This window comes from Lynx canadensis, chromosome B2 (assembly GCF_007474595.2).
Source record: "Lynx canadensis isolate LIC74 chromosome B2, mLynCan4.pri.v2, whole genome shotgun sequence".
NCBI lineage: Eukaryota > Metazoa > Chordata > Mammalia > Carnivora > Felidae > Lynx > Lynx canadensis.
Window position 1 is genome coordinate 35,227,658 of NC_044307.1, and position 20,808 is coordinate 35,248,465.

The 20,808-nt window shown below is 46.4% G+C and overlaps 1 protein-coding gene across 1 annotated transcript in view; it reads left to right on the forward strand.

Moving 5' to 3' along the window:
- PNPLA1 (patatin like phospholipase domain containing 1) overlaps nucleotides 1–16,773 on the forward strand; it is a 46,518-nt gene extending 29,745 nt beyond the window's left edge. Inside the window, exons 5-9 of the mRNA XM_030314551.2 lie at nucleotides 391–451; nucleotides 8,742–9,299; nucleotides 11,934–12,012; nucleotides 13,350–13,475; nucleotides 16,587–16,773. Of these exons, the coding sequence (XP_030170411.2) occupies nucleotides 391–451; nucleotides 8,742–9,299; nucleotides 11,934–12,012; nucleotides 13,350–13,475; nucleotides 16,587–16,734 (972 nt within the window). The 3' untranslated portion in view covers nucleotides 16,735–16,773. The remainder of the gene's footprint in view (nucleotides 1–390; nucleotides 452–8,741; nucleotides 9,300–11,933; nucleotides 12,013–13,349; nucleotides 13,476–16,586) is intronic.
- The last annotated feature ends 4,035 nt before the right edge of the window (nucleotides 16,774–20,808 follow it).

Genomic DNA, 20,808 nt, shown 5'->3' on the forward strand with positions numbered 1-20,808 from the left:
GTAAAGAAACTGAGGCTGTGAGAGGTTGTATCTACACAGCCAAGAAGTGGCAGCACTGGAATTTGAACCCAGTCTCCAAACTGTTCTTCATATGGCCCAAATGCACCTTCTCTGGTTCTATTAGAAACATCTCACCCTCCCCTGCCCAGGGGAAGTTGATGATCAGCTGTAAATGGTTTCACAAACTAACGCACCGTCACTATGGACGCATGATCAGGAACTGCTCCCCACTTCTTAGCAGATAGTGAGGGATGGGATGCTGGATAGGTACATTTTGAAAAGCTCATCAAATAAAGCTCAAGGGCAATGAAAGTAGCTTCTTTCGGTGAAGGGACGTCGTCTGTCTCCATTGCTGCAGGCTGTTTTTTCTCCCGCTTTCCCTCCTTGCAGATCCTGCACAACTACTACTACCGAGGGTACGAAGATGCCGTGTCCTACTTGAGGAGGTTGAGTAAGTACCAAATGGGGCCCCAAGGAAGGGGTGGGTTGGGGGTGGGGCAAAGACAGGAAGGGCGGGGCAAAGACAGGAAGTAGAAGGGCTCTGTCGAGGAGGCTTCCCCTCTACTTTGTGAACTCGAGATGCCCTTTCCCAGGAGTTCCCAAAATGGGTGCGGGGGTCCGGTAGCTTGCATTGTCCGGGCCAGAAATTGGGATCTTCGTGGAAAACTGCTTTTTAGGGTAACCGCGGGGTCAGTGGATAAGCTTTTGTACAGGTATGTTTCTGGATTTAAGAACCATGTTTAGGAAAACACATAGCTCGCATCTTCCTGGAGGGATTCCATTTTCGTGCTGTTTCATTTTATATTCTTTCCAAGACCATCGTATTGTTAATGTAGAACTAGAAATGACTAGTTTATATTTGTGTAAGACTCCAAGTGACTTATTGATCAACAAATGAGAGGGAAGAGCCTGTGCCCTGTGTTGGTTTAGCAAGTGTGGTTCCTACACTTGCACCTCCTCCGTGCATTCTTGTGTGGAAGATTCCAATGGCGTGTATTACACACGCTAACTCCATGAAGACCATGGCAAACATCTTTGATAAAAGGAAAGAAACAAGGCTTTTTTCATACTTAGAATTGTGCCCATAGGACATATTTCCAGAAAATAGGATTCCTGGATCAAAGGAAGTGTTTTTCCCCCCGCGTTGTCATATGGTCTTTGCGATTGTCTTTTTTGGCAATTGTGTGATATTTCATCGCAGTTGTGCAGCAAATTTTGATCATTCCTTTGAGTTTCCAAATGTTCACTATTATAGGGAATGCTGCGGTGAGCTTCTTGTGTATATACTTAAAAATATATATATTTTAGGAGCGAGATTAAGGGATCGAACGTGGGGTTTTTGTTTTCCGTAGGATGTGTTGACTTTTTTTCCTTCAAAGTTGCTTCCTGCTTTCCCAAGTTCCCCTTCTCCTGACTTTTTCCTTTCTCCTGGGTCCATTCTTCCCGCAAGGGGTAGGAGAAGCAAGAGAGAAGGATGGAGGTAACATGGGTTCTGGAGGCAAGGCCTGGGCCAGGATTCTCACTCCTCCCCTCCCCACCAGCTGTGTGAACTCAGGGAAATCACTTGCCTTCTCTGTCCTGATTCCTAATCTGTAAAGAGGGTTAAATCCTGATTCCTGACCCGTACTTAACTGTGTGGCCTTGAGCAGGTAATTCATCTCCCAGCACCTCAGCTTCCTCATCTGTAGAGGGGGGCTGATCAGAATTTTATTCCTAGACACAGTCAATCCAGCCCACTGACCCTCTGACCTTGGAGACACACACCTCTTCTCAGCTCTCTGCAGGACAGGCTCCCCCTAGCCCTGACTCTTCTCTGACAACTTCCCCGCTCCACATTTACATGGGTGACAGATGTGAGGACTGATTCCCAAGTGTCCAAAAGGAGGACCACCCAAGGGGTGGAGATGGGTCTCACCTACAGAGCCTCAGGAATAGGAGGGGCTGGCGAGGGCCTGGGGTCCTTCCCACCACCAGCTGGGGAGCCCCTTCACTCTTTCCTCTGTGATGGCGTGTACTAGGGGACTTGGGGTTGGGGGATCCCCTGATCTGGGGCCGGGATTTTAGAGCAGATACCAGTCCCCTGCCTCAGGAGACCCGTCTACACCTCAGGTTGCAGCCTGGCTGCCTGTCTCTCCCCTAGAATTTCCTTCTCTTCCTCTCAGGGAAAGCCCTGGGGAGAGTTATGAAGTGCCTTGCTAAGCATCTCTGGTTTCCCCCACTTCTCAGTAGCCCCTCTGCCAGCCTCTGGGAGGAACCCAGAGCCATTCCCCCCTCCCCCGGCCCCATCATTTACATGATGGTGTAAACGGCAGTCTCAAAGCCAAGGACAAGACTCAAATAGTAGCATTTCGGGCATCCGCTAAAGAATTAGGGCTGTGTGTGGAGCATGGCGGGTTTTCCCAGAGGTCCTGGAATCACTCCAAGTGGGAACAGGCACAACTCATAAGGAAGAAAATGCCTCGTGCCGGCTACGATTTCTGATCGCTCTTCCAATTTGCCAGTGTTGGCATGGCTTTGTCCGTGCGGCCTTCAGCTCCACCCCTACATCCTCTTGGGTGTGGTGGGGCTGGATTTTCCTCTCAGCACCAGATGCGAGCAGGAGGTATGACACATCCTGAGAAATCGTGGCTGGTGCCCAGAGCCACACTCTTAATTCCCACCTGCCATCTGGGAACAGAAAAATGGGAGTCCGCTCCAGCCTTCCGCCCTGCTGGTTTCTGGAGAGGGGGTCAGCTCTGGCAGCAAGCCACACCCGCGGTGTCGCCCTCAATGCCTCCACCCGCCTCCTGGCATCCCCCTTTTCCGCCCTCCTAAGGACTCACATCCTCCTAATTATTCCTGCTGCCAGGCGAGCTTCCCTCTCCACCCTTGGCCTCCCCCGGCAGCAGCCTTCTGCCAAAGGGAAGGGCACTGCCTGCTGGCGTGCTTGAAAATCCACATTCCCCACACAGACGTGTGCATGTGGGCGTTGAGTGAGGTTGGAGCTCAGAGGATGCCCTGTCTAAAATATCCATCTGGCATCCGGGCGTGCCTGGCCAGGCTGACCGACTCCCTCCCTCCCTCCTTTCCTTCTTTCCTTCTTCCCTTCTTCCCTTCCTCCCTCCCTCCCTTCCTTCTTGGCCTTCTTGCTTCTTTGGCACCATCCTCCCTCTCACAATTTAACTTCTGTCTCTCTCTCTCTTTCACACACACACACACACACACACACACTCGCACACGCACACACTTGTGAAACCAGCACCACAGTCGAGAGAGTGAACCATCATCCATCATGCCCAAAGTTTCCTCCACCTCCTTTGTGACCCCTCCCTCCTCCCCCCACTTCCTGTCATTATACACATTCCTAGTATGGACTTACAGTATGGACTCTTTTTGGTCCGCATTCTTTCACTCAGTATAATTATTCTGAGATTCATCGTGTTATTGCATGTATAAATGGTTCATTCCTTTTTCCATTCCATTCCATTTATGAAGATACCACAGTTCGTTTATCCATTCCCCCATTCATGGACATTTAGGTCGTATCCAGTTTGGGGCTCTCATGAATAAAGCTGCTGCGAATACTCATGGAGTCTTAGCACAAACGCATGCTTTCATTTCTCTTGGGTTAATACCTAGGAGTGGAATGTCAAGGTGGTATGGTGAATGTACATTTAATCATAGAATTCTATATACGTATAACCAGGGTAAACACACATAGCATAGAATTTACCGTCTTAACCGTTTGCAAGCGGACAGTCGAGTAGTGTTAAGTATATTCACATTGTACAACCCATCTCCAGAACTTTTTTGTCTTGCAAAACTGAAACTCTATATCATTGATCAACAACTCATTTCTCCTTCTCCAAAGCCCTAGAAGCCACCGTCCTATTTTCTACTTCTAGGAGACTGACTACTTTAGATACCGCATGTCAATGGAGTCATACAGTATTTGCCTTTTTGTGACTGGTGTATTTCACTCTCATAATGTCCTCAAGGTTTATCCATCTTTACCTATCAATGAACAATTTGGATTGCTTCTTCCTCTTGGCTATTGTGAATAATGATGCAATGAACGTGGATGTGCAAATAATCTTCGAGATCCTGTTTTCAATTCTTTGGGACGTATACTGACTAAGGACATATACCCAGAATGTATGTTTAACTTTTTAAGAGACTGCCAAACTATTTTCTGAAGTGGCCGGACCATTTTACATCCCCACAGCAGCGTATGGGAGTTCCAGTGTCTCCAAATTATCACCAACGCTTGAAATGGTCAGTCTTTTTAGTTTGAGCCATTTGATTGGTTGTGTGGTGGTATCTTATTGTGATTTTAATTTGTATTTCCTAATGACTAATGATGTTCAGCGTCTTTTCATGTGCTTATTTGCCATCTACATATCTTCTTGGTCGAAGTGTTCGATTCTGTTGGTCATTTCCCACTATTTAAGAATAGTTCTAGATTCACAGAAAAAATATGAAAATGGTATGGACAGCTTCCATATACTCCTCATTCCCTAGTATAATGTCTCACACCCATGAGATGGTACGTGGAAAATTTGGTACATAGTATAGTGTAGTGTTTACAATTATTTCACTAATATTGATGTTATTATTTTTTTTTCAACGTTTTGTTGTTTTTTTTTTTTTATTTATTTTTGGGACAGAGAGAGACAGAGCATGAACGGGGGAGGGGCAGAGAGAGAGGGAGACACAGAATCGGAAACAGGCTCCAGGCTCCGAGCCATCAGCCCAGAGCCTGACGCGGGGCTCGAACTCCCGGACCGCGAGATCGTGACCTGGCTGAAGTCGGACGCTTAACCGACTGCGCCACCCAGGCGCCCCAATATTGATGTTATTATTAATTGAAGCCGTATATTCAGATTTCCTTCCTTTTTAACCTAATGTCTTTTTTCTGATCCAGGATCCCCTTCAGGAGACCACATCACATTCTGCCATGGTGTCTCTTTAGGTTCCTTGTATCCATGACACTTTCTCAGACTCTCCTTGTTTTATGTTTGTTTTTCATGTTTATTTTTGAGAGAGCACAAGCGGGGGAGGGGAAGAGAGAAGGACAGAGGATCTGAAGTGGGCTCTGTGCTGACAGCAGCAAGCTCGATGTAGGGCTTGAACACACGAACCGAGCTGTGAGATCATGACCTGAGCCCAAGTCAGACCCTCAACCGACTGAGCCACCCAAGTGCCCGACTCTTCTTGTTTTTAATGACCTTGGAAGATTTGAGTACTGGCCAGATATTTTGTGGAATGTTCCTTAGTTAGGGTTTGCCTGATGTTTTCCTCATGATTAGACTGGGGTTCTGGGTTCCAGAGAGGAAGACCACAGAGGCAAAGTGCCGTTGTCGCCACATTATATCGAGGGTACATACATGCTATCCCCATGGCATATCACCCATGATGTTGACCTTGCACTTGTCTGCAGTGGTGTTTATTGGGTTTCTCCACTGTGAAGTTGCTCTTTTCCCCCCTTTCTATACTGTGCTCTTTGGAAAGAAGTCACTATGCACAGCCCACACTTAAGGGGTGAGAGTTAGGCTTTACTTCCTTGAGGGCAGGGTATCTACATAAATCTCTCTGCTTGGAAGATTTGTCTCTTCTCCCCCATTTGTGTACTTCTTCAATCGCTTGTTTGTTTCAGTATGGACTCGTGGATACTTATTTTATACTTTGGGTTATTTTTCAGTCTTACTTTATTTATTTTGCTACTCACATTGTTCCAGCTTTGGCCATTGGAAACTCTTTCAGTGGGCCCTTTTGCCCATCTAAAAATTGAATTGTTTTATTTAAAAGCTTTTATATATTCTTTTTTTTAAAAAAAGGAGAATGGATAATGATTTATTTCAATTGATACAAAATTTAAAAATATACAGAATAATGTATATTTTTATAGTACATAAATTCGGAAAGTACAAAATTGTATAGAAATTATAAATCTCAAACTCAGGATAGGGTATGTAGGAAAGATAATGGGAACATAGAAGGCTTCTTCTATACCTGGAATAGTATATAGTTTTTGCTTTTTCATTTGGCAATAATTTAATAATTATTTAAATGTTTAAGAAATTAGGAGCACTTGGGTGGCTCAATCGGTTGAGCGTCTGACTCTTGATTTCGGCTCAGGTCATGGTCCCAGGGAAATGCCCTTTATTAGAAACATGACTTTCAAATATTGTCTCTCAGTCTGTGATTTCTCTTTCCAATTCCTTAACAGTATTCTGAAAAGGAGTTTTTCATTTTGATAGGGCCCTTATTATTAATTTGCTTCCTTTATGAATCATGCTTTTGGTGTCTTACCTAAGAAATCTTTGCCTTACTCAAGATCACAAAAACGTTTTCTGTTTCCTTCTAGAAGTTTTATGGTTTTTTGGCTTTTCATTTGTGTCTATATTCCATTTTGAGTTAATTTTTGGATGTGGTTCAAGGTATAAAACAAAGTTCTTTTTTTTTTTTTTTTTTTTTTTTGCATATGGACATCCAGTTCCTCCAGTATTATTTACTGAAAAGACTACGCTTTCTCTAATGAAGTGACTTTGCACCTTTGAGTAAAGTCAGTTGTCTATATATGTCACGAGTCCAGTTCTAGACCTTCTGTTTTGTGCCATTGATCAATTTCTCTGTCTTTATGTCAATGTCATACTGTCTTGATCACTGCAGCTTTATAATAAATCTTGGTATCAGGTAGTCTTAGTTCTCCAACTTTGTTTTGTTTGGTTTTTTTTTTTTTTTTTTTTTTTTTTTTTTTTAATTTTTTTTTTTTTTTCCAACGTTTATTTTATTTTTGGGACAGAGAGAGACAGAGCATGAACGGGGGAGGGGCAGAGAGAGAGGGAGACACAGAATCGGAAACAGGCTCCAGGCTCTGAGCCATCAGCCCAGAGCCCGACGCGGGGCTCGAACTCACGGACCGCGAGATCGTGACCTGGCTGAAGTCGGACGCCCAACCGACTGCGCCACCCAGGCGCCCCTGTTTTGTTTGTTTTTTTTGTTTGTTTTTTCAAAGGTGTTTGGTATATTCCAGGTCCTTTCCAATCCCATATGAATTTTAGAACTAGCTTGTGGATTTCTACACAAAATACAGTCGTGCAGTACTTGTCTTGTCAAGCCATTCTCTCCTCCTCTGTAATCACCACCTCAAGACTACCCCTCTCCCTGATCCCCAGCAGAGGGATTTGTATCCAAACAACTTCACAGAAAAAAACCAAAGCCAACAGAGGGAAGTTCTCTCAACTTTGCACTACCGAATATACAGACTCACCCTTCTCTGTCTCCCTCTTTCCTCGAAAGTTAAAGGAAGCAACCCTCTTCTTGCCTAAAACCCACACCCTGCCTGTGCTCAGACCCCTTCACCATCTCAGGACTCTTGAGTTATCCATTATTCTATCTCTCTTTTATATATCGAACCCCCACCTCTCGACTGGATTCTTACCAGCAACTTTCTTTGGTCTACTGAAAGACTACATCTTTCTTGCCTATTTTAGAAACTTGGCCTGGGTTCTGCCCTTCCCCCTCTCCTCGCTCAGTCCTTACTCCCTCTTGTTCTCACTGTGCTTTTCCTCCCTGGGCAATCCCTCCACAGCCACCAGCACAGCTGCAGTTACCATCCATAGATGAGGCTCCCAAAGGTACACCCTCACCCTCACCCTCCTCTGAGATCCAAACCCATGTATCCAACTGCCCATTTGTCATCTCTCCTTGGACATCTTTAAGGCCCCCTAAAATCCACATGTCCCCAAACAACCTCATAACCTGTGCCCTCCTCACTGCTCCCCCGACCCATCCCCTCCATGGTCACCCTCCCAGCAACCAGCGTCCATCTGGCTGTGCAAACCAGCTACCTCCTCTCTTCCTTCAATCAGTCCAGTGCCAATTCTTATTTATTTTACCTCCAAAACAGAATTTTCTATTTCTTTCTATCTCCTTCCAGGTGCAAGCCCCAAACACCTCTCCATAGCAGCCTTACAGGTTTCCCTGGGTCCCCTAGGCCCTTCTCAGTGAGTTTTCATTCAGCAGCCACAGTGATCTCGCCAAAGCCAGAGGTAGTGCAGCATCGCCCCACCTATAAGTCTTTCATGGTCTCCATGGAAACCAAGGGCCCTCAACATTGTCTACAAGCATGGTCTGGCCCCTGTGGCCTCCTCAGCCCTATCTCTCCCCGCAGTGCCCCCACCCCGGTTCTAACCACACTAACCTTTCAGGCGCTCCTCATGCCCCCTCGAACTTGTGGCATTTGTGTGTGCTGTTCCCCCTGTTGGAAATGCTCTTCCCCATCCATCCTGACCCCCACCTGGACCTTCACTCGCCCTTCAGATCTCAGCTTAAATATCACTCCCTCAGGGAAGTCCTCCTGATTAAGTCCTCCCTGCTTCCCTGTCTGCTAATATCATGTTTCACTCTTACCTAGAACTTGTCTTGGTTACAACTTGAGATTATTTGGGGGGTCAATGCCTGCCCCCATGCTAGACTGCACACTCTAAGAAGTCAGGAACCATCACACTGTTTTTGTCCCCTTCATTCCTCAATGCCTGATATAATGCCTGGCACATATATAGATGCTCAATAAATACCCATTGAATAAGTGAATCAATCCACAACCAAGTAATATAAATTTGAGTAAGTGAAGAAAGGCCATTGAAAAGCACTAATCCTGCTTATGAAAATAATATGGGAAATCCCTTTTTGCAAACACCATGCTGATGCCAGGGGTTAGAAATGCCACCTGTGACCCCATGCTGTTGTTTTCCTAGATGATGCTTATCTCAATTCTCCCTCCAAGAGAGTGATGTTCCCCCGCGTAGAAGTGTACTGCAATATAGAACTTGCCCTTGGCAATGAGTGCCCTGAAGGCAGCCAATCAAGCCTCCAGACAGAGGAGGAATCCATACAACTTCACGCACAGTGGGCTCCCAAAGAGGAAGGAAAGGACGGCCATGGTCCACTTGTGTTCTCGCCTGTGGCGAGACCTGAATCCACACATGAGCGTCGGGTAGAATCACCTGTTTCACGAGCTGGCTCTTCATTTGAGCAGTCACCTGCCACTGCGCTGGCCTCATCACCATCACATTCTCCAGCTGACCTGATGCCTGCATCACTCCCAGCTGTGCACTTAGCACTCAGCTCAACACCTGTCCAATCACAGCAGCAGGTACAAACGACTGGATCACCACCAAGATCCCCACCCTCCCAGTCATCTGTGTCACCCAGGCCACCAGCTGTAGTGACATCTCAAACATTGCCCCAATGTTCTCCTTCAGCGCCACCTACACAGCTACCCGTGGAAGACCTGGGCCCAGAACAGCCCCAAGGTATGGACACTTCTGGCTTCTCACAGAAGAAGCCAGAAGTATTTCTTATGTCTGGAGCCCCTTGGCAAATGTGCAACAACATGGTAGCTGATAACCATTGCTTTAGAGGGGTGCAGTGGTGATGTGAGCAGTTAGCTTTAGAGGCTTTACCTGTTTTGAGGCTAGGCCACCACAAGGGGACCGTGTTCTTGACATTTGTTCAGGTTTTTAGTCCCGTGATTTTCAAAGGTTGGTCAGAGGCCGTGACAGCAAACTCATCACCTGGGAACTTGTTAGCAATGCAAGTTCTCAGGCCCCACCACAGACCTACTGATTCAGGGAGTGGGACCCAGGTATCTATATTTTTTACAAGTCCTCCAGGGGGTTCTTTTGAGAACCATGTTTGAGAAGCACTGTACCAGAAGGTTTTTATTGTGATAGCCACTGTGCTGGGGGAGGGCTACTCAAAGAGTGCTTTGTGGACCAATGCTGGTCCCCAAACTATTTGTTACTAATTTACAATGAAATGAGCAGAGGTTGAAAGTAAGCATTTAGGACTATTTTTAGCAATAAATATTGTCAGGACATCCGAGAGCTTGGTCATTTTCCTACTAATTCATTGTATTTCACAAAAGTACTAGTTCCATTATGGATTGCAAAAAAAAAAAAAAAAAAAAGATTTTTAAAAACTGGTTCTTCACAACTAATATCTTCTACAGACAGCTTGCAAAGTACCGCTCTTGAGTCTTCAAAGATGAAGCATTTTCAGTTCCTCACTCAAGAAATCTCCCCTCCAGCAGAGGGGATGACAGAGATACCAGCCTCAAAAATACAGAAAAAATTAGTAACCGCTACATCACTAACAAAAATGGAGCGTGAGAGGTAGTCAAGTAGCCGTAGAGATTAAGATCACTTTCTGGGTCGCCTGGGTGGCTCAGCAAGTTAAGCATCTGACTTCAGCTCAGGTCATGATCTCGCAGTCAGTGAGTTCCAGCACGGCATCAGGCTCTGTGCTGACAGCTCAGGGCCTGGAGCCTGCTTCAGATTCTGTGTCTCCCTCTCTCTCTGCCCCTCCCAACTCGTGCTCTGTCTCTCTTTCTCTCTTTCAAAAATGAAGAAACATTTAAAAAAATTTTTTAAAAGATCACTTCTGTCTGAGGTGATTGATTAAGGAAATGCTTCTTGGAGGTGACAGGTGAGCTGAAATGAACAAGATTTTGATGATCATGGTTTGTGAGACAGGATGGGGCAGAGTAGCATGAGAAATTCAGATTTTGTTTATTCTAGATGTTCAGTTTCAGAGAAGGAAAGTGCAAGGAACATTCAGGATGAAGAAGATACCTGTTTGGCTACTGTGGATGGTCTGTGTGGGGGCAAAGGGAGAGGTCCCCAAATGATGGACTAAAGCCAGCTCATAGGGTCTCCATGGTCCATCCACCAAACTCCCATAGTTATTAGGGCAAACATTAGCACAGACTAGCATGACAGTTTCTTTCTTGGCGGATCTGCCCCAAATCAGGGGTACACTTTCTCTGGAATAGATTTGACCCTTTTAATCACAGTAAAATACCAGGACCTTAAAAGTAAGAAAATTGGCCAAAGTGTTTCACATGCTGTCTTACATGCTGTTAAATTAAATGCATTTGTTTTATGTTATTCACACCCGTGTCCAAAGATAGCCATCTTCAGGTAGCCTGGGCAATCCTGGGCCCTGAGTTGGCATTCCTTGCTCATGCTGGGGGTAGACAGAGGGGACAGACAGTCCAGTGCTTCTGAACTATGGGCCATTTTATCCTCAGGAGACATTTGGCAATATCGGGAGACATCTTTGATTTTCAGCTAGTGGGTAACATCTGGTGTGTAGAGACCGAGGACGCTGCTGAACATTCTACAGTGCAGAGCCTCATGATGAAGAAACATCTGGCCCTTACATTCAGTAGTGCTGTATAGTTATGGTCTTCAGCTGGGCCTCAGTAACGACAGCCTAGGCCATCTGTGGGAGATGGGCAGAAGGGAGCCTCTCAGAGGTTAGTGTGATCTGTCATTTAGTGGTGGCCATGTTGCTGTTAGGGGTGAAGGGGGTTGCAAAATGTCCCAGGAAAATCCGTAAACACGGGAGTTGCAAATAGATTTGGGAAAGCCAGGGATATCCAACGAGACCCCAAATGGAAGAACTTCAAGTGGAGGAACTTAAATATAGTTTACATTATTTTTATTTATACATATTACAAAATTACACAGTCATCTTCATATATTATCTATCCCCATACTCACAGAAAATAGGAAAAGGGCTTTCTTAAGAACAATGGTCATGAAACTATTAATATTTTCTTTTCCATTAAAAAAGAAAAAAAGCTTTACACATAGCAGGTGATGGAAGGTTCAGGCCCCTATGGGGGATTTTCCTGAAAACTTGCCCTAACACGGTTGCTTTTTTGTGAGGGGATTGTTGATAACACTACACCAAAGGTCAGTATCCATCCTGTCACAAGATGCCACTGCCCTGGGTCTCCGTCAACATGAGAATTTGAGATTAAGAGAGTAGTTTACTGTTTCTGGATACTCTTGCTTACTTCCTATTGTTATTTCAAAAATGACTAAATACTCCTCCCCGTCCATGCCTTACTCACGTCTCCTTGATTTTTGCTTTTGTAGCTCCCCTTGCCTCTTCAAGTCGGAAAGGTGCCATGCCTGTGGTTAACGTGAAGGAAGCCACCAACAAGCCCTGTGCAATGTAAGTTTGCCTTTAACTGGGGACACATTCTTTCCTTTGGCCAAGGAATGGGGGGCCTAGCTAAGTGAATTTTTCCTTTAGCTGCCCTAGGAACACTGGGATCCTTTTCCAGTTTGTATGATTACAGTCCACCCCTTTACACTTCTCTCTTCTTCAGTGGGGGCAACAAGTGGGAAATGAGCTATTTGTGCTCAATGTACCTTCTCCAAAAGCAGCAGGAGAATGTGCAGCCCCTCACTTCTTACTCTCTGGAGCCAGCTCAGTTCAAGAGAGCTAGCAGGCATGTTACATCCTACCCTGAGGTAGCCCCTGCACAGTATGAATTGAGGGACTCTATCAAAGGCCTTCCTTAATCCAAATTATTTTCTATCAGCATGGTAAGAGGGCTAATATTCCTAGGTTGTAGATGGTCCCCAGAAAATCTTTTTTTATAATGCACATCAGTTGTCTGGGTTGTGTAACGTGTTCTCCATTATTACCTTTGAGGTCATTCTGAGAGGGCCTGAGGATTGTTGTTGTTTTTTTTTTTTTTCTTTTTTTTAGGGACCACATTACCCAGTCTCCCTCATTGGCTGCTTGCCAATTGGGCTGGCCACTGTCAGGCACCAGCAGGAGATCAGAGAGTGGGTCAAAGGGTATCTTTCCCCTCCCCTCCCCTAATGCCTCCTGCCCCGGGGCAGCTCTGGCAGAGGCTGGGGTTCTCAGGGCCACAGTTGCAGGTATTGAGAGAGCAGGTCCTTCTGATGTTCCCACTCCATATCATATCAAATATATTAAAATATACCTGCTTCTCACATTAAGTATAATTTTCATTATGAGACTTTTGGGGGGCACCTGGGTGGCTCAGTCAGTTGAGCATTCGACTTCAGCTCAGGTCATGATCTCATGGTCCATGAGTTCAAGGCTTGCATCGGGCTCTCTGCTGTCAGCACAGGGCCTGCTTTGGATCCTCTGTCCCTCTCTCTCTCTCTCTGCCACTCCTTGATATCTCTCTCTCTCTCTCAAAAATAAATAAACATTTTTTTAAAGACTTTTTGAAAGAGTTTGCATAAATTTTAAAAATTTGTGCTTGGGCATTTTTGTTCACATGGTTTAAATTTTATTGCATTGACATATAACTGTATAAAAGTTTGAGTTTCCATTGACTAGTTGGCATAATGTTACTTAAATAGTCATTGATTATAAAATAAATGTTTGCCGTGGAACTCTGGTGTTCATCCAGGGTTAAAAACCATAGCATTGGTGTGTCTGTCTACCTTCTGAGCTGGAGCAGGGCCCTGATGGTGGGGAACACAGGACAGGTTATTAACAAACCATTTGCTTCATCTCTCACTCAGGGACAACCCTGCCGAAGACTCAAGTTGGATGAGCAAAATATTCAAGAAGAACAAACAAAAAACAAATGGCACTAGAAAAGGCTTCCCAAGACATCCACGGTCCAAAAAACCAGGCAGCAAAGCGCAGTGAGTGTGGCTAATGTTTCTCAAATTCCCTGGGGAGGAAAAGCTTTGGGAACAGTCTGCAGGAAGATCACAAGGAGTAGGGAGGAGTCAGTAAGAGCGGGGGGGGGGGGGGGGGGGGGTTAGGAGCTGGGCTTTGGAGTCTGACCCACCCAACAGAAAATCCCTGGTCTGCCGCTATCTCACTCAGTGAGCATGCCTAGGACAAGTGGTCTATCTGAGCCTCTATTTCCCAACCTGTAAAATAGGGATGATATTGTGAAGCTTTAATGAGGTCAACATGTAAAGTGCTTTGCTGCAAAATGCAAGATGTGTAATTAGCACTCAATAATTTAGTAGATATTAGGGTTATAGGCAGAGGTTAACTAACTACCATCTCAATAGAACTCTACTTAAAAAACAAACCAGACAGTTGTGTGACGCTGTGACCCTCAACACGTAAAGATCCAAATTGTTGCCAAGCTACAGCTAAAAGCCCTAACCATTTTAGGCCTGTTTGGTATATATTTTTTAATTATATTATATTGTCATTGATTCCATTAGTCAACCTTTATTGAGCACCTAATAGATACCAAGCACTCTACTTGTCTCTGGAGATAGCGAATGAATTAAACTCAATCCCCAACTTTTAAGAGTTTACCCCAAAATTGAACTTTGAGCTAAAGACAAGAACGAAGTCTTAATTTTTTACTGAGCCATAACATTTTTTAAAAGAGACATGCATATATACATATACACTTGCAAATGAAAAATGCTAGCTTTTGTGGTTTTTTTTTAAAGTTTATTTATTTTGAGACAGGGAGAGCACAAGTGGAGGAGGAGCAGAGAGAGAAGGAGAGAGAATTCCAAGCAGGCTCTGCACTGTTAGTGCAGAGCCCAATGCAGGGCTCGATCCCATGGACCATGAGAACATGACCTGAGCTGAGATCAAGAGTCAGATGCTTAACTGACTGAGCCACCCAAGTGCCCCGAAAAATACCAGTTTTAAACACAAATGAAGCCAGGAATCATCTACAACTATTTTACTGGATTATCAAAATATTCTCTGAATGGGACAGACCCACATTGCTATCTAATTCGCTTCAAGCCTCCATTGGTCAGAAAAATCCCCAAGTCATTTTAAGTGACATCCTTCCGTGTTGTTCCTGTCCCAGATGGGATCCCTGGGTAGGCAGAGAGATTATCAGATAGATGAAGGTCAAAAGCTCACTCTGGCAGCAACAGGCCCACTTTGAGGTCTGGGCAGTTAGGTACTTGGTGGGTGGTGGGAAGCAGTATGGTGGGGAGGAGATTCTCAGAGCTGCTGCAGAAAGTGGGGCAGATGCATGTGTCACTTTCTGGATTAAAGGATGGGCAGGGAGGGTGCAGGACCCAGCAGGCCATTGGTGGTCCTTAGGGGTCATCGGTTTAGTGTGTCCTGGGATTAGTCTCACTCTGTTCCTTGGTCTTCAGCCTCCACATTTCTTTGACTTTTGAGGGTCCATATCTCTGTCTCTAGCAGCTCAAGGTCAAGTTTGGTCATGAGAGCATAAGCAGGTCTGCTGTGGGGGTAGGGAAGCTTCCTCGGGGCTGGGAGTGCCATCTGGAAGCCAGACCCAAACTTGGGTCCCTTCATTCCAGGGCCAGGCCTCTTCCTATACATTGGAGCAGTGGAAACTGTGTAACTCAGCGAGCTCTACCTTGGCCGATAAACTTCTAGGATTCAAGTGCCTTTATAAAGCAACAGCCTGTGATAAAAACAAACAAAACAACATTCACAGCTGTGGGAAATACTGTTGTCAGTAGGTCACACATTCCGTCTGCGTTGTTCCTTTATAGAACAGATTATGAAACTGCCTGGAAGCAATTTACCAATTGACGGTCTTAAGCAATTCCATGCAAATCCATACTCTGAGCTTCAAAGACCAGGGTAGGGGGTCAAAAAAAGATGCTCGAAAAGGTTAGGCATAGAGGAGGAGCAACCCAGAAAGAGAGGAAATCTACAATCACAAGTGACATTGTCACATCCATGGCCTAGTCCTGTGCAAACTCCTGATCCCCAACTGATATTCCTCCCAACAAACAGAAGAGAGGCTAGAATAAAAGCTATAGGGTAAGGGGCGCCTGGCTGGCTCAGTCAGTAGAGCATGTGATTCTTGATCTCAGGGTCTTGCGTTCAAGGCCCACGTTGGTCCTAGAGCCTACTTTAAAAAAATAAATAAGTAAGTAAAAGCTACAAGGTAGATGTTCCATACGTTAATATCTCTCTCCTTCTCTCTCGCTCTCTCTCCTGTGTCTTTTAAATCAGATGTTCAAGTTCATATTCTGGTGCTAATTGTATTAGTCAGTTATTATTGCTACGATAATGCTATATAACAAGCAACCCCCCCCCCCCCCCCCGCTCTCAGTGGATTATAAAACAAACGTTTATTCTCCTCTTCCATAGTCCTGTGAGTTGGCTGGGATGCTGCTGCTTAGGTTACAGGGAGTCTGGGGCATGGCTGTGTATATGTATCAGCCTAGCTTTCCACTGCTAGCCTCGTCTCTCTTCCAGTAAGAGTTCAGTGGTCATCTGATTTGGGTTGTGTAACTGATCTCAAAGTGGCAAGATGGATTGAGAAATCCAGGGACTGCCTCCAGGCTACAAGTGGAAAAGGAAGAGGTCCCTCTTGCTCATTGCTGCTCACATCCTCTCAACTGCTACCCATTCTGTCAGACTCCTCCAATTTCTACCAGTAGAGAGCCCCTCCTTTGAGTTACTATGGAATTTCTCCCTATTCAAATGTGAATGTAATGATAATAGCTAAAACTTCCAGAGTAGTTATTATGTTCCAGGCATTGTGGCACCGAGAGGGTAAGCAACATGTCCAAAGTCACACAGTAGGTAGGTGGCAGAGCCAGGATCCGAGTCATCTGTCACCAGTGTCTTAGTGTTGATCACTGAGTGGTAGAAGGAGCACTGGAGTGAATCGGAAGTCACGGGGCCTAGTCCTAGTGCCTCCATTTCCTCGAGAGGGCAAATGATTGGCCAGGGTCACACAGCACATGGAAGGGGCCTTGAAACTCAGGTCTTTGCAGAGCCCCCTTTTTGTCTCACTTCTCCTCACATGTGCTTTCTTGGCTTCTCGCATCCAGGTCTGCTCCCTGCCCACTTGACTTCTCTCTGCTCTCCACGTCCGAGACAGTTTGGGTCACCTACAGGCCTCATCCCAGATCCAGGAATACAGCTACAGGCCGGATCCAGGAATACAGCTGCCCTGAGGTGTGGAACTGCCCAGGGTGACCCTGGAAGCCAGGCACTGCCTGCTCTGCCCTGGGATGCTGTCTGCCCAGTTTCCTTTCTGACCCCACCTGCCTCTTCCTGGCCATAGTCAAGGCCAACGCTAGCCCATATATTGCCTTGTGCACTGAGAAAACAGTACCCTTTCCTGGAGAACTTGATTCCCAGCTGCTGGAAGATTGTGATAATATACTGGTTTTGTTAAAACGGTTGACTGCCGCCTGCTAGAAATCTGTACGAATGATGTACAAAGGTACAGAACTGAACAAATAACATGCAGAAAACTGTACAAATAAGCCACAGCATGAATACGTCCACGAAATGCTCACCCTTTGTCTTAGCAGTGTCTCCTTGTACAGTGTGCAGTCTGCGCTCTGGAGGCCACTCCACTTCTTTCCCCTTCCTGCAAAACCAAATACTAACCAGACTTTTGTAAATCAAATGATGTTTCAAAACACCCCTATCAAGTCCTGCTCTGTCAGTGGAATTCTCCATTTGCAAAAGACCCGTGTAATTATAAAGCAGGATCTGATAGCTGATTTCTGGTATAAATTGAGATTTCCGATTTCTATGCATCCAGTTGGCTATCATGGGGCCTGGCTACTCGCTTGGGGCTGCATGAGGCATTTGAAACTGTGAAGGATGTTCTCAGCGGAAATAAGGGGAGGAACGTCCTAGATGAGGGACTTAGAAATGATGAATCTCTGTCCTTTTTCTAGGAAACTGTGAGCCGAGAGAGAAAACTTGAGCTGGAATGGGAGAGAACCTGATGACCCCACGGTAGAGCCTTCTCCCCAAGGCTCTCAGATGCAGTCCCCTCACCCTATGCCTTCTGGGGACCAGGTGTTACCCACTACCAAGCCTGTTGGTGTGAAGAGTCCTGATTCCCCTGGGCGAGCACTTCCTTGTCTAAACATCCTCCCGGCCCCGGCCTGACTTCGCTTCTTTGAGACGGGGCCGTGTCAGACCCCGGCCCCCCAGAATCTAGTCTACAGGGCCAAACCCTTGCGGATCGAGCGGTACTGAGCCACGGACTCACTTTCCTCTTTCCCATCAAGAGATCAGGCTCTTTTGCTTTGCTTTGTTTTGTTTTTAATTCTCTCACTGTCCCAAAGGCTTGACTTAGAACCACCGGACTCTGCCTCAGCTGCTCCCTGGAATCACTCGTGGAGCTGATCCGGCATGAGGTCATGATAAGCTCCCCAGGGCTTGTGTGGTGTGGCTGTGTGAGCCAGCCGTCCTGGACTTCCCTGAGTCCTGGTGTGGTTGTAGAGGACACAGAGGCCAAACGTCCCTTCCCCTCCCATCCCCCAGCATGAGGGCAACACGAGGGCAGACCCTGTCTGCTGTTCATACCTCAGTTAAAATGTTCCACAACAAAGACTTCAGCCTCAATTTTTCCAACCCAGCTAGAAAAAAATTAGCCCCACTGCTCACTGGAGTGTGGATAGCTTCCAGCCCCAGCCAGGCCCGGTAAGGAAGCCTGGGCTGCCCACGGCCTCGGATGTATTTGCTTTGCAAATCCTGGAATGCAAACCCCAGAGGACTGGGTGGAAGACAGCCCTGAGCTTGGTTGGGGCCTCTGGAGGATGCATGCAAATTTTAGCCATGGAGGGCAGGGGGCTGTGGCAAGAGGGCCTGGAGGAGCCTACATCTAACAGGACCACGTCAGGGAGCAGGAGTCCACACAAGCTCCCTTTAATACGTTCTGCCAGGAAGAATCTAACTATCTTTGAGAAGCTGAGAAGAATCAAAATCTCAGGTGTTCTTGCACCCTCTTCCTACTCCAGGTCTGTGGCTCAGACCAGTCAAGGGGAGCGCCCCGGGGACCATGTGGGGGCGGAGAGACAAGTCCACGGCGGTCCCCTAGCCTCTCCCCCAGGAGTGGTCTTGTGGTTTGCAGGCGGGCGCGGCCAGAGCCCTTGAGACCTGTGAACCAGGGGAGGGGGGGGGGTTTCAGGCTCGCACAACTTGGGAATGCTTATGCCCTGCTGTGCAAGGGGGAACTGAACATGACCTTAACTGTTGTTTTACCTGAAAGCCTGTATTCAGAGCCCAGATGCCCTTCTGTTAGAGTCAGGTTACAGTTAGAATCAATAAATTCCTGTGTATATTTCCCTTCATTTTTCGTATGTCCCTTTTCCCCATTAGGAGGCAATTAAGAGAATTGTTCTTGCATTGGTTTCAGGGCCGCTGGATAAAATACAGGACATCTTGTTCAATTTGGATTTCAGAGAAACAATGAATACTTAGCATGAGTATGGCCCCAGGATTGCTATTATTTGTTGTGTATCTGAAATTCAAATTTAACTAGGCCACCCATATTTTTATTTGCTAAATTTGGCAACTCCAATTAGTTCCTTTCTCCTTATCTTTCTTATTTTTTAAAGCCAATACTAGTGGATTGGTTTTTGATGTGTCAGTCACTGTGGTTCGAAATTGGAGGTCTCACTGATGTGGAGGTCAAGGGCAGAGCACACTCTGGGCTTCCAAACAAGCACGTCCAAATGACCCCTGAGGCTCTGCCCTCCCTGTAACTCAGCTAACATCCCGAACTCAACCAGGTCTTGGCTGACCCCATTATCTCTGACTCACTGAGCCTCCTGACTTCTCAGGGTCAGAAATTAGGTTAATTAAAAGTCCTGATGTCACTTACCCACCTTTTGAAAGCGATTCGAAGCAGCAGGGTGTCCCATGCACCTCGGTGCTCTTGAAAGCCTCTGTGGTGTGAGTGGAGGGAGCCCCACTCTCACACAATGGTGTCCCACGCTCCTACATTCCTACTGGCACGAGATTCCCATAGCTAGCGAGGTCCACGAGCATCCCAAGGGCAGGGGTCGTGCCTTCTGCGTTTGTTTATTCCATAGAGCTAGATCAGACCTGGCACATAGTAAATGCTCAATAAGTATTGAGAAAAAAGTATTGGGAAAAAGAACTAATGGATTAGACAACAAGGAAAGGCCCTAAAACGGGGGTTCTGGGAGCTGGGTCCTGGCCTGGTTCTGTCTGGGGGTGGTTACGTGACCTTGCACGAGGCACCTGCCCCTTCTGAGCTTTTTTCATCTATGAAGTGAGGCACTGCCCTCTTCTGCCCTCCTCAGAGCATGACAGTGAGGCTTCAGGGGTTGGAAGCGGAAAGTGGTTTGGAAAGAAGACAAGCTATGCACACCAGAGGGTCGCCCTCCCCGGGCAGCCATTGGAAAGACTCCTGTGTTATCTGAGAGAGGGGAGAGGAGGCCTTCGATGCCTTCCAGCAGAGACCACGTTCTCTGGACCAAAAGCCAGACACTGTATTCTGTCCATTTTTACCCTGGTTCTGAATGGCCAAAATTAGAGACTTAGTAAAACAGACGGTGTAGAATCGAGACTGGCCCAGATTTTCCTGGACATATAATTAACTGTCATCCTAAGGGTCCCAGAGTTGTAGGATGTCAGGTCCAGAGGGCAAGTATCACGTCCCTGACGTCCCTCAGCCTGTGGGGAGCTGGACTAAAACCCAGGTCTCCTGATGCCCAGGGCACTTCATTACTGTCTTAGCAAGTTGGCGCTCAAGGACGGGACACCTGGGGAGCAACCAGAGAGGGCCCCCAGGCGGGGACAAGGGGGCTGACCCTCACAGCCTTGCAGGCGCCAGACTGGCCTAGTTGTGGCGGGTGGGCTCCCATCTTGCCACCACTGTGAATAATCCAGATGAGACCTTTGTGCAAGTCAATTTCTTTATTTGCTTAAATAGCACAGTACAAAAATGAGACTCAGATGCCAGCATCGGGAACTCATACCAAATAGTCATATAGCTTAAAGAACATCATTCTAAATAAGAAACAATGTACAGAAGGTTCCTGACCCTCGTGTCAGATCTGGTTCTGATCCTTCACATTTGGGGGCTGTGTTCTTGAACACTGTCTAAACGAAATCCATAAATAGCTCACCTCTCCCCCACCTCCTTAGAAGCAGCAATAAAAGAAAATGACTTTCCGGAATATGCTTTGTTGAACTTCCTAAAACTTTGCCTCAGGTTTGAGGCCAGTCCCATCTGAGTGCCCAAGGCCTCTCTGCCCTAGGTTTCACCCCTCTCCC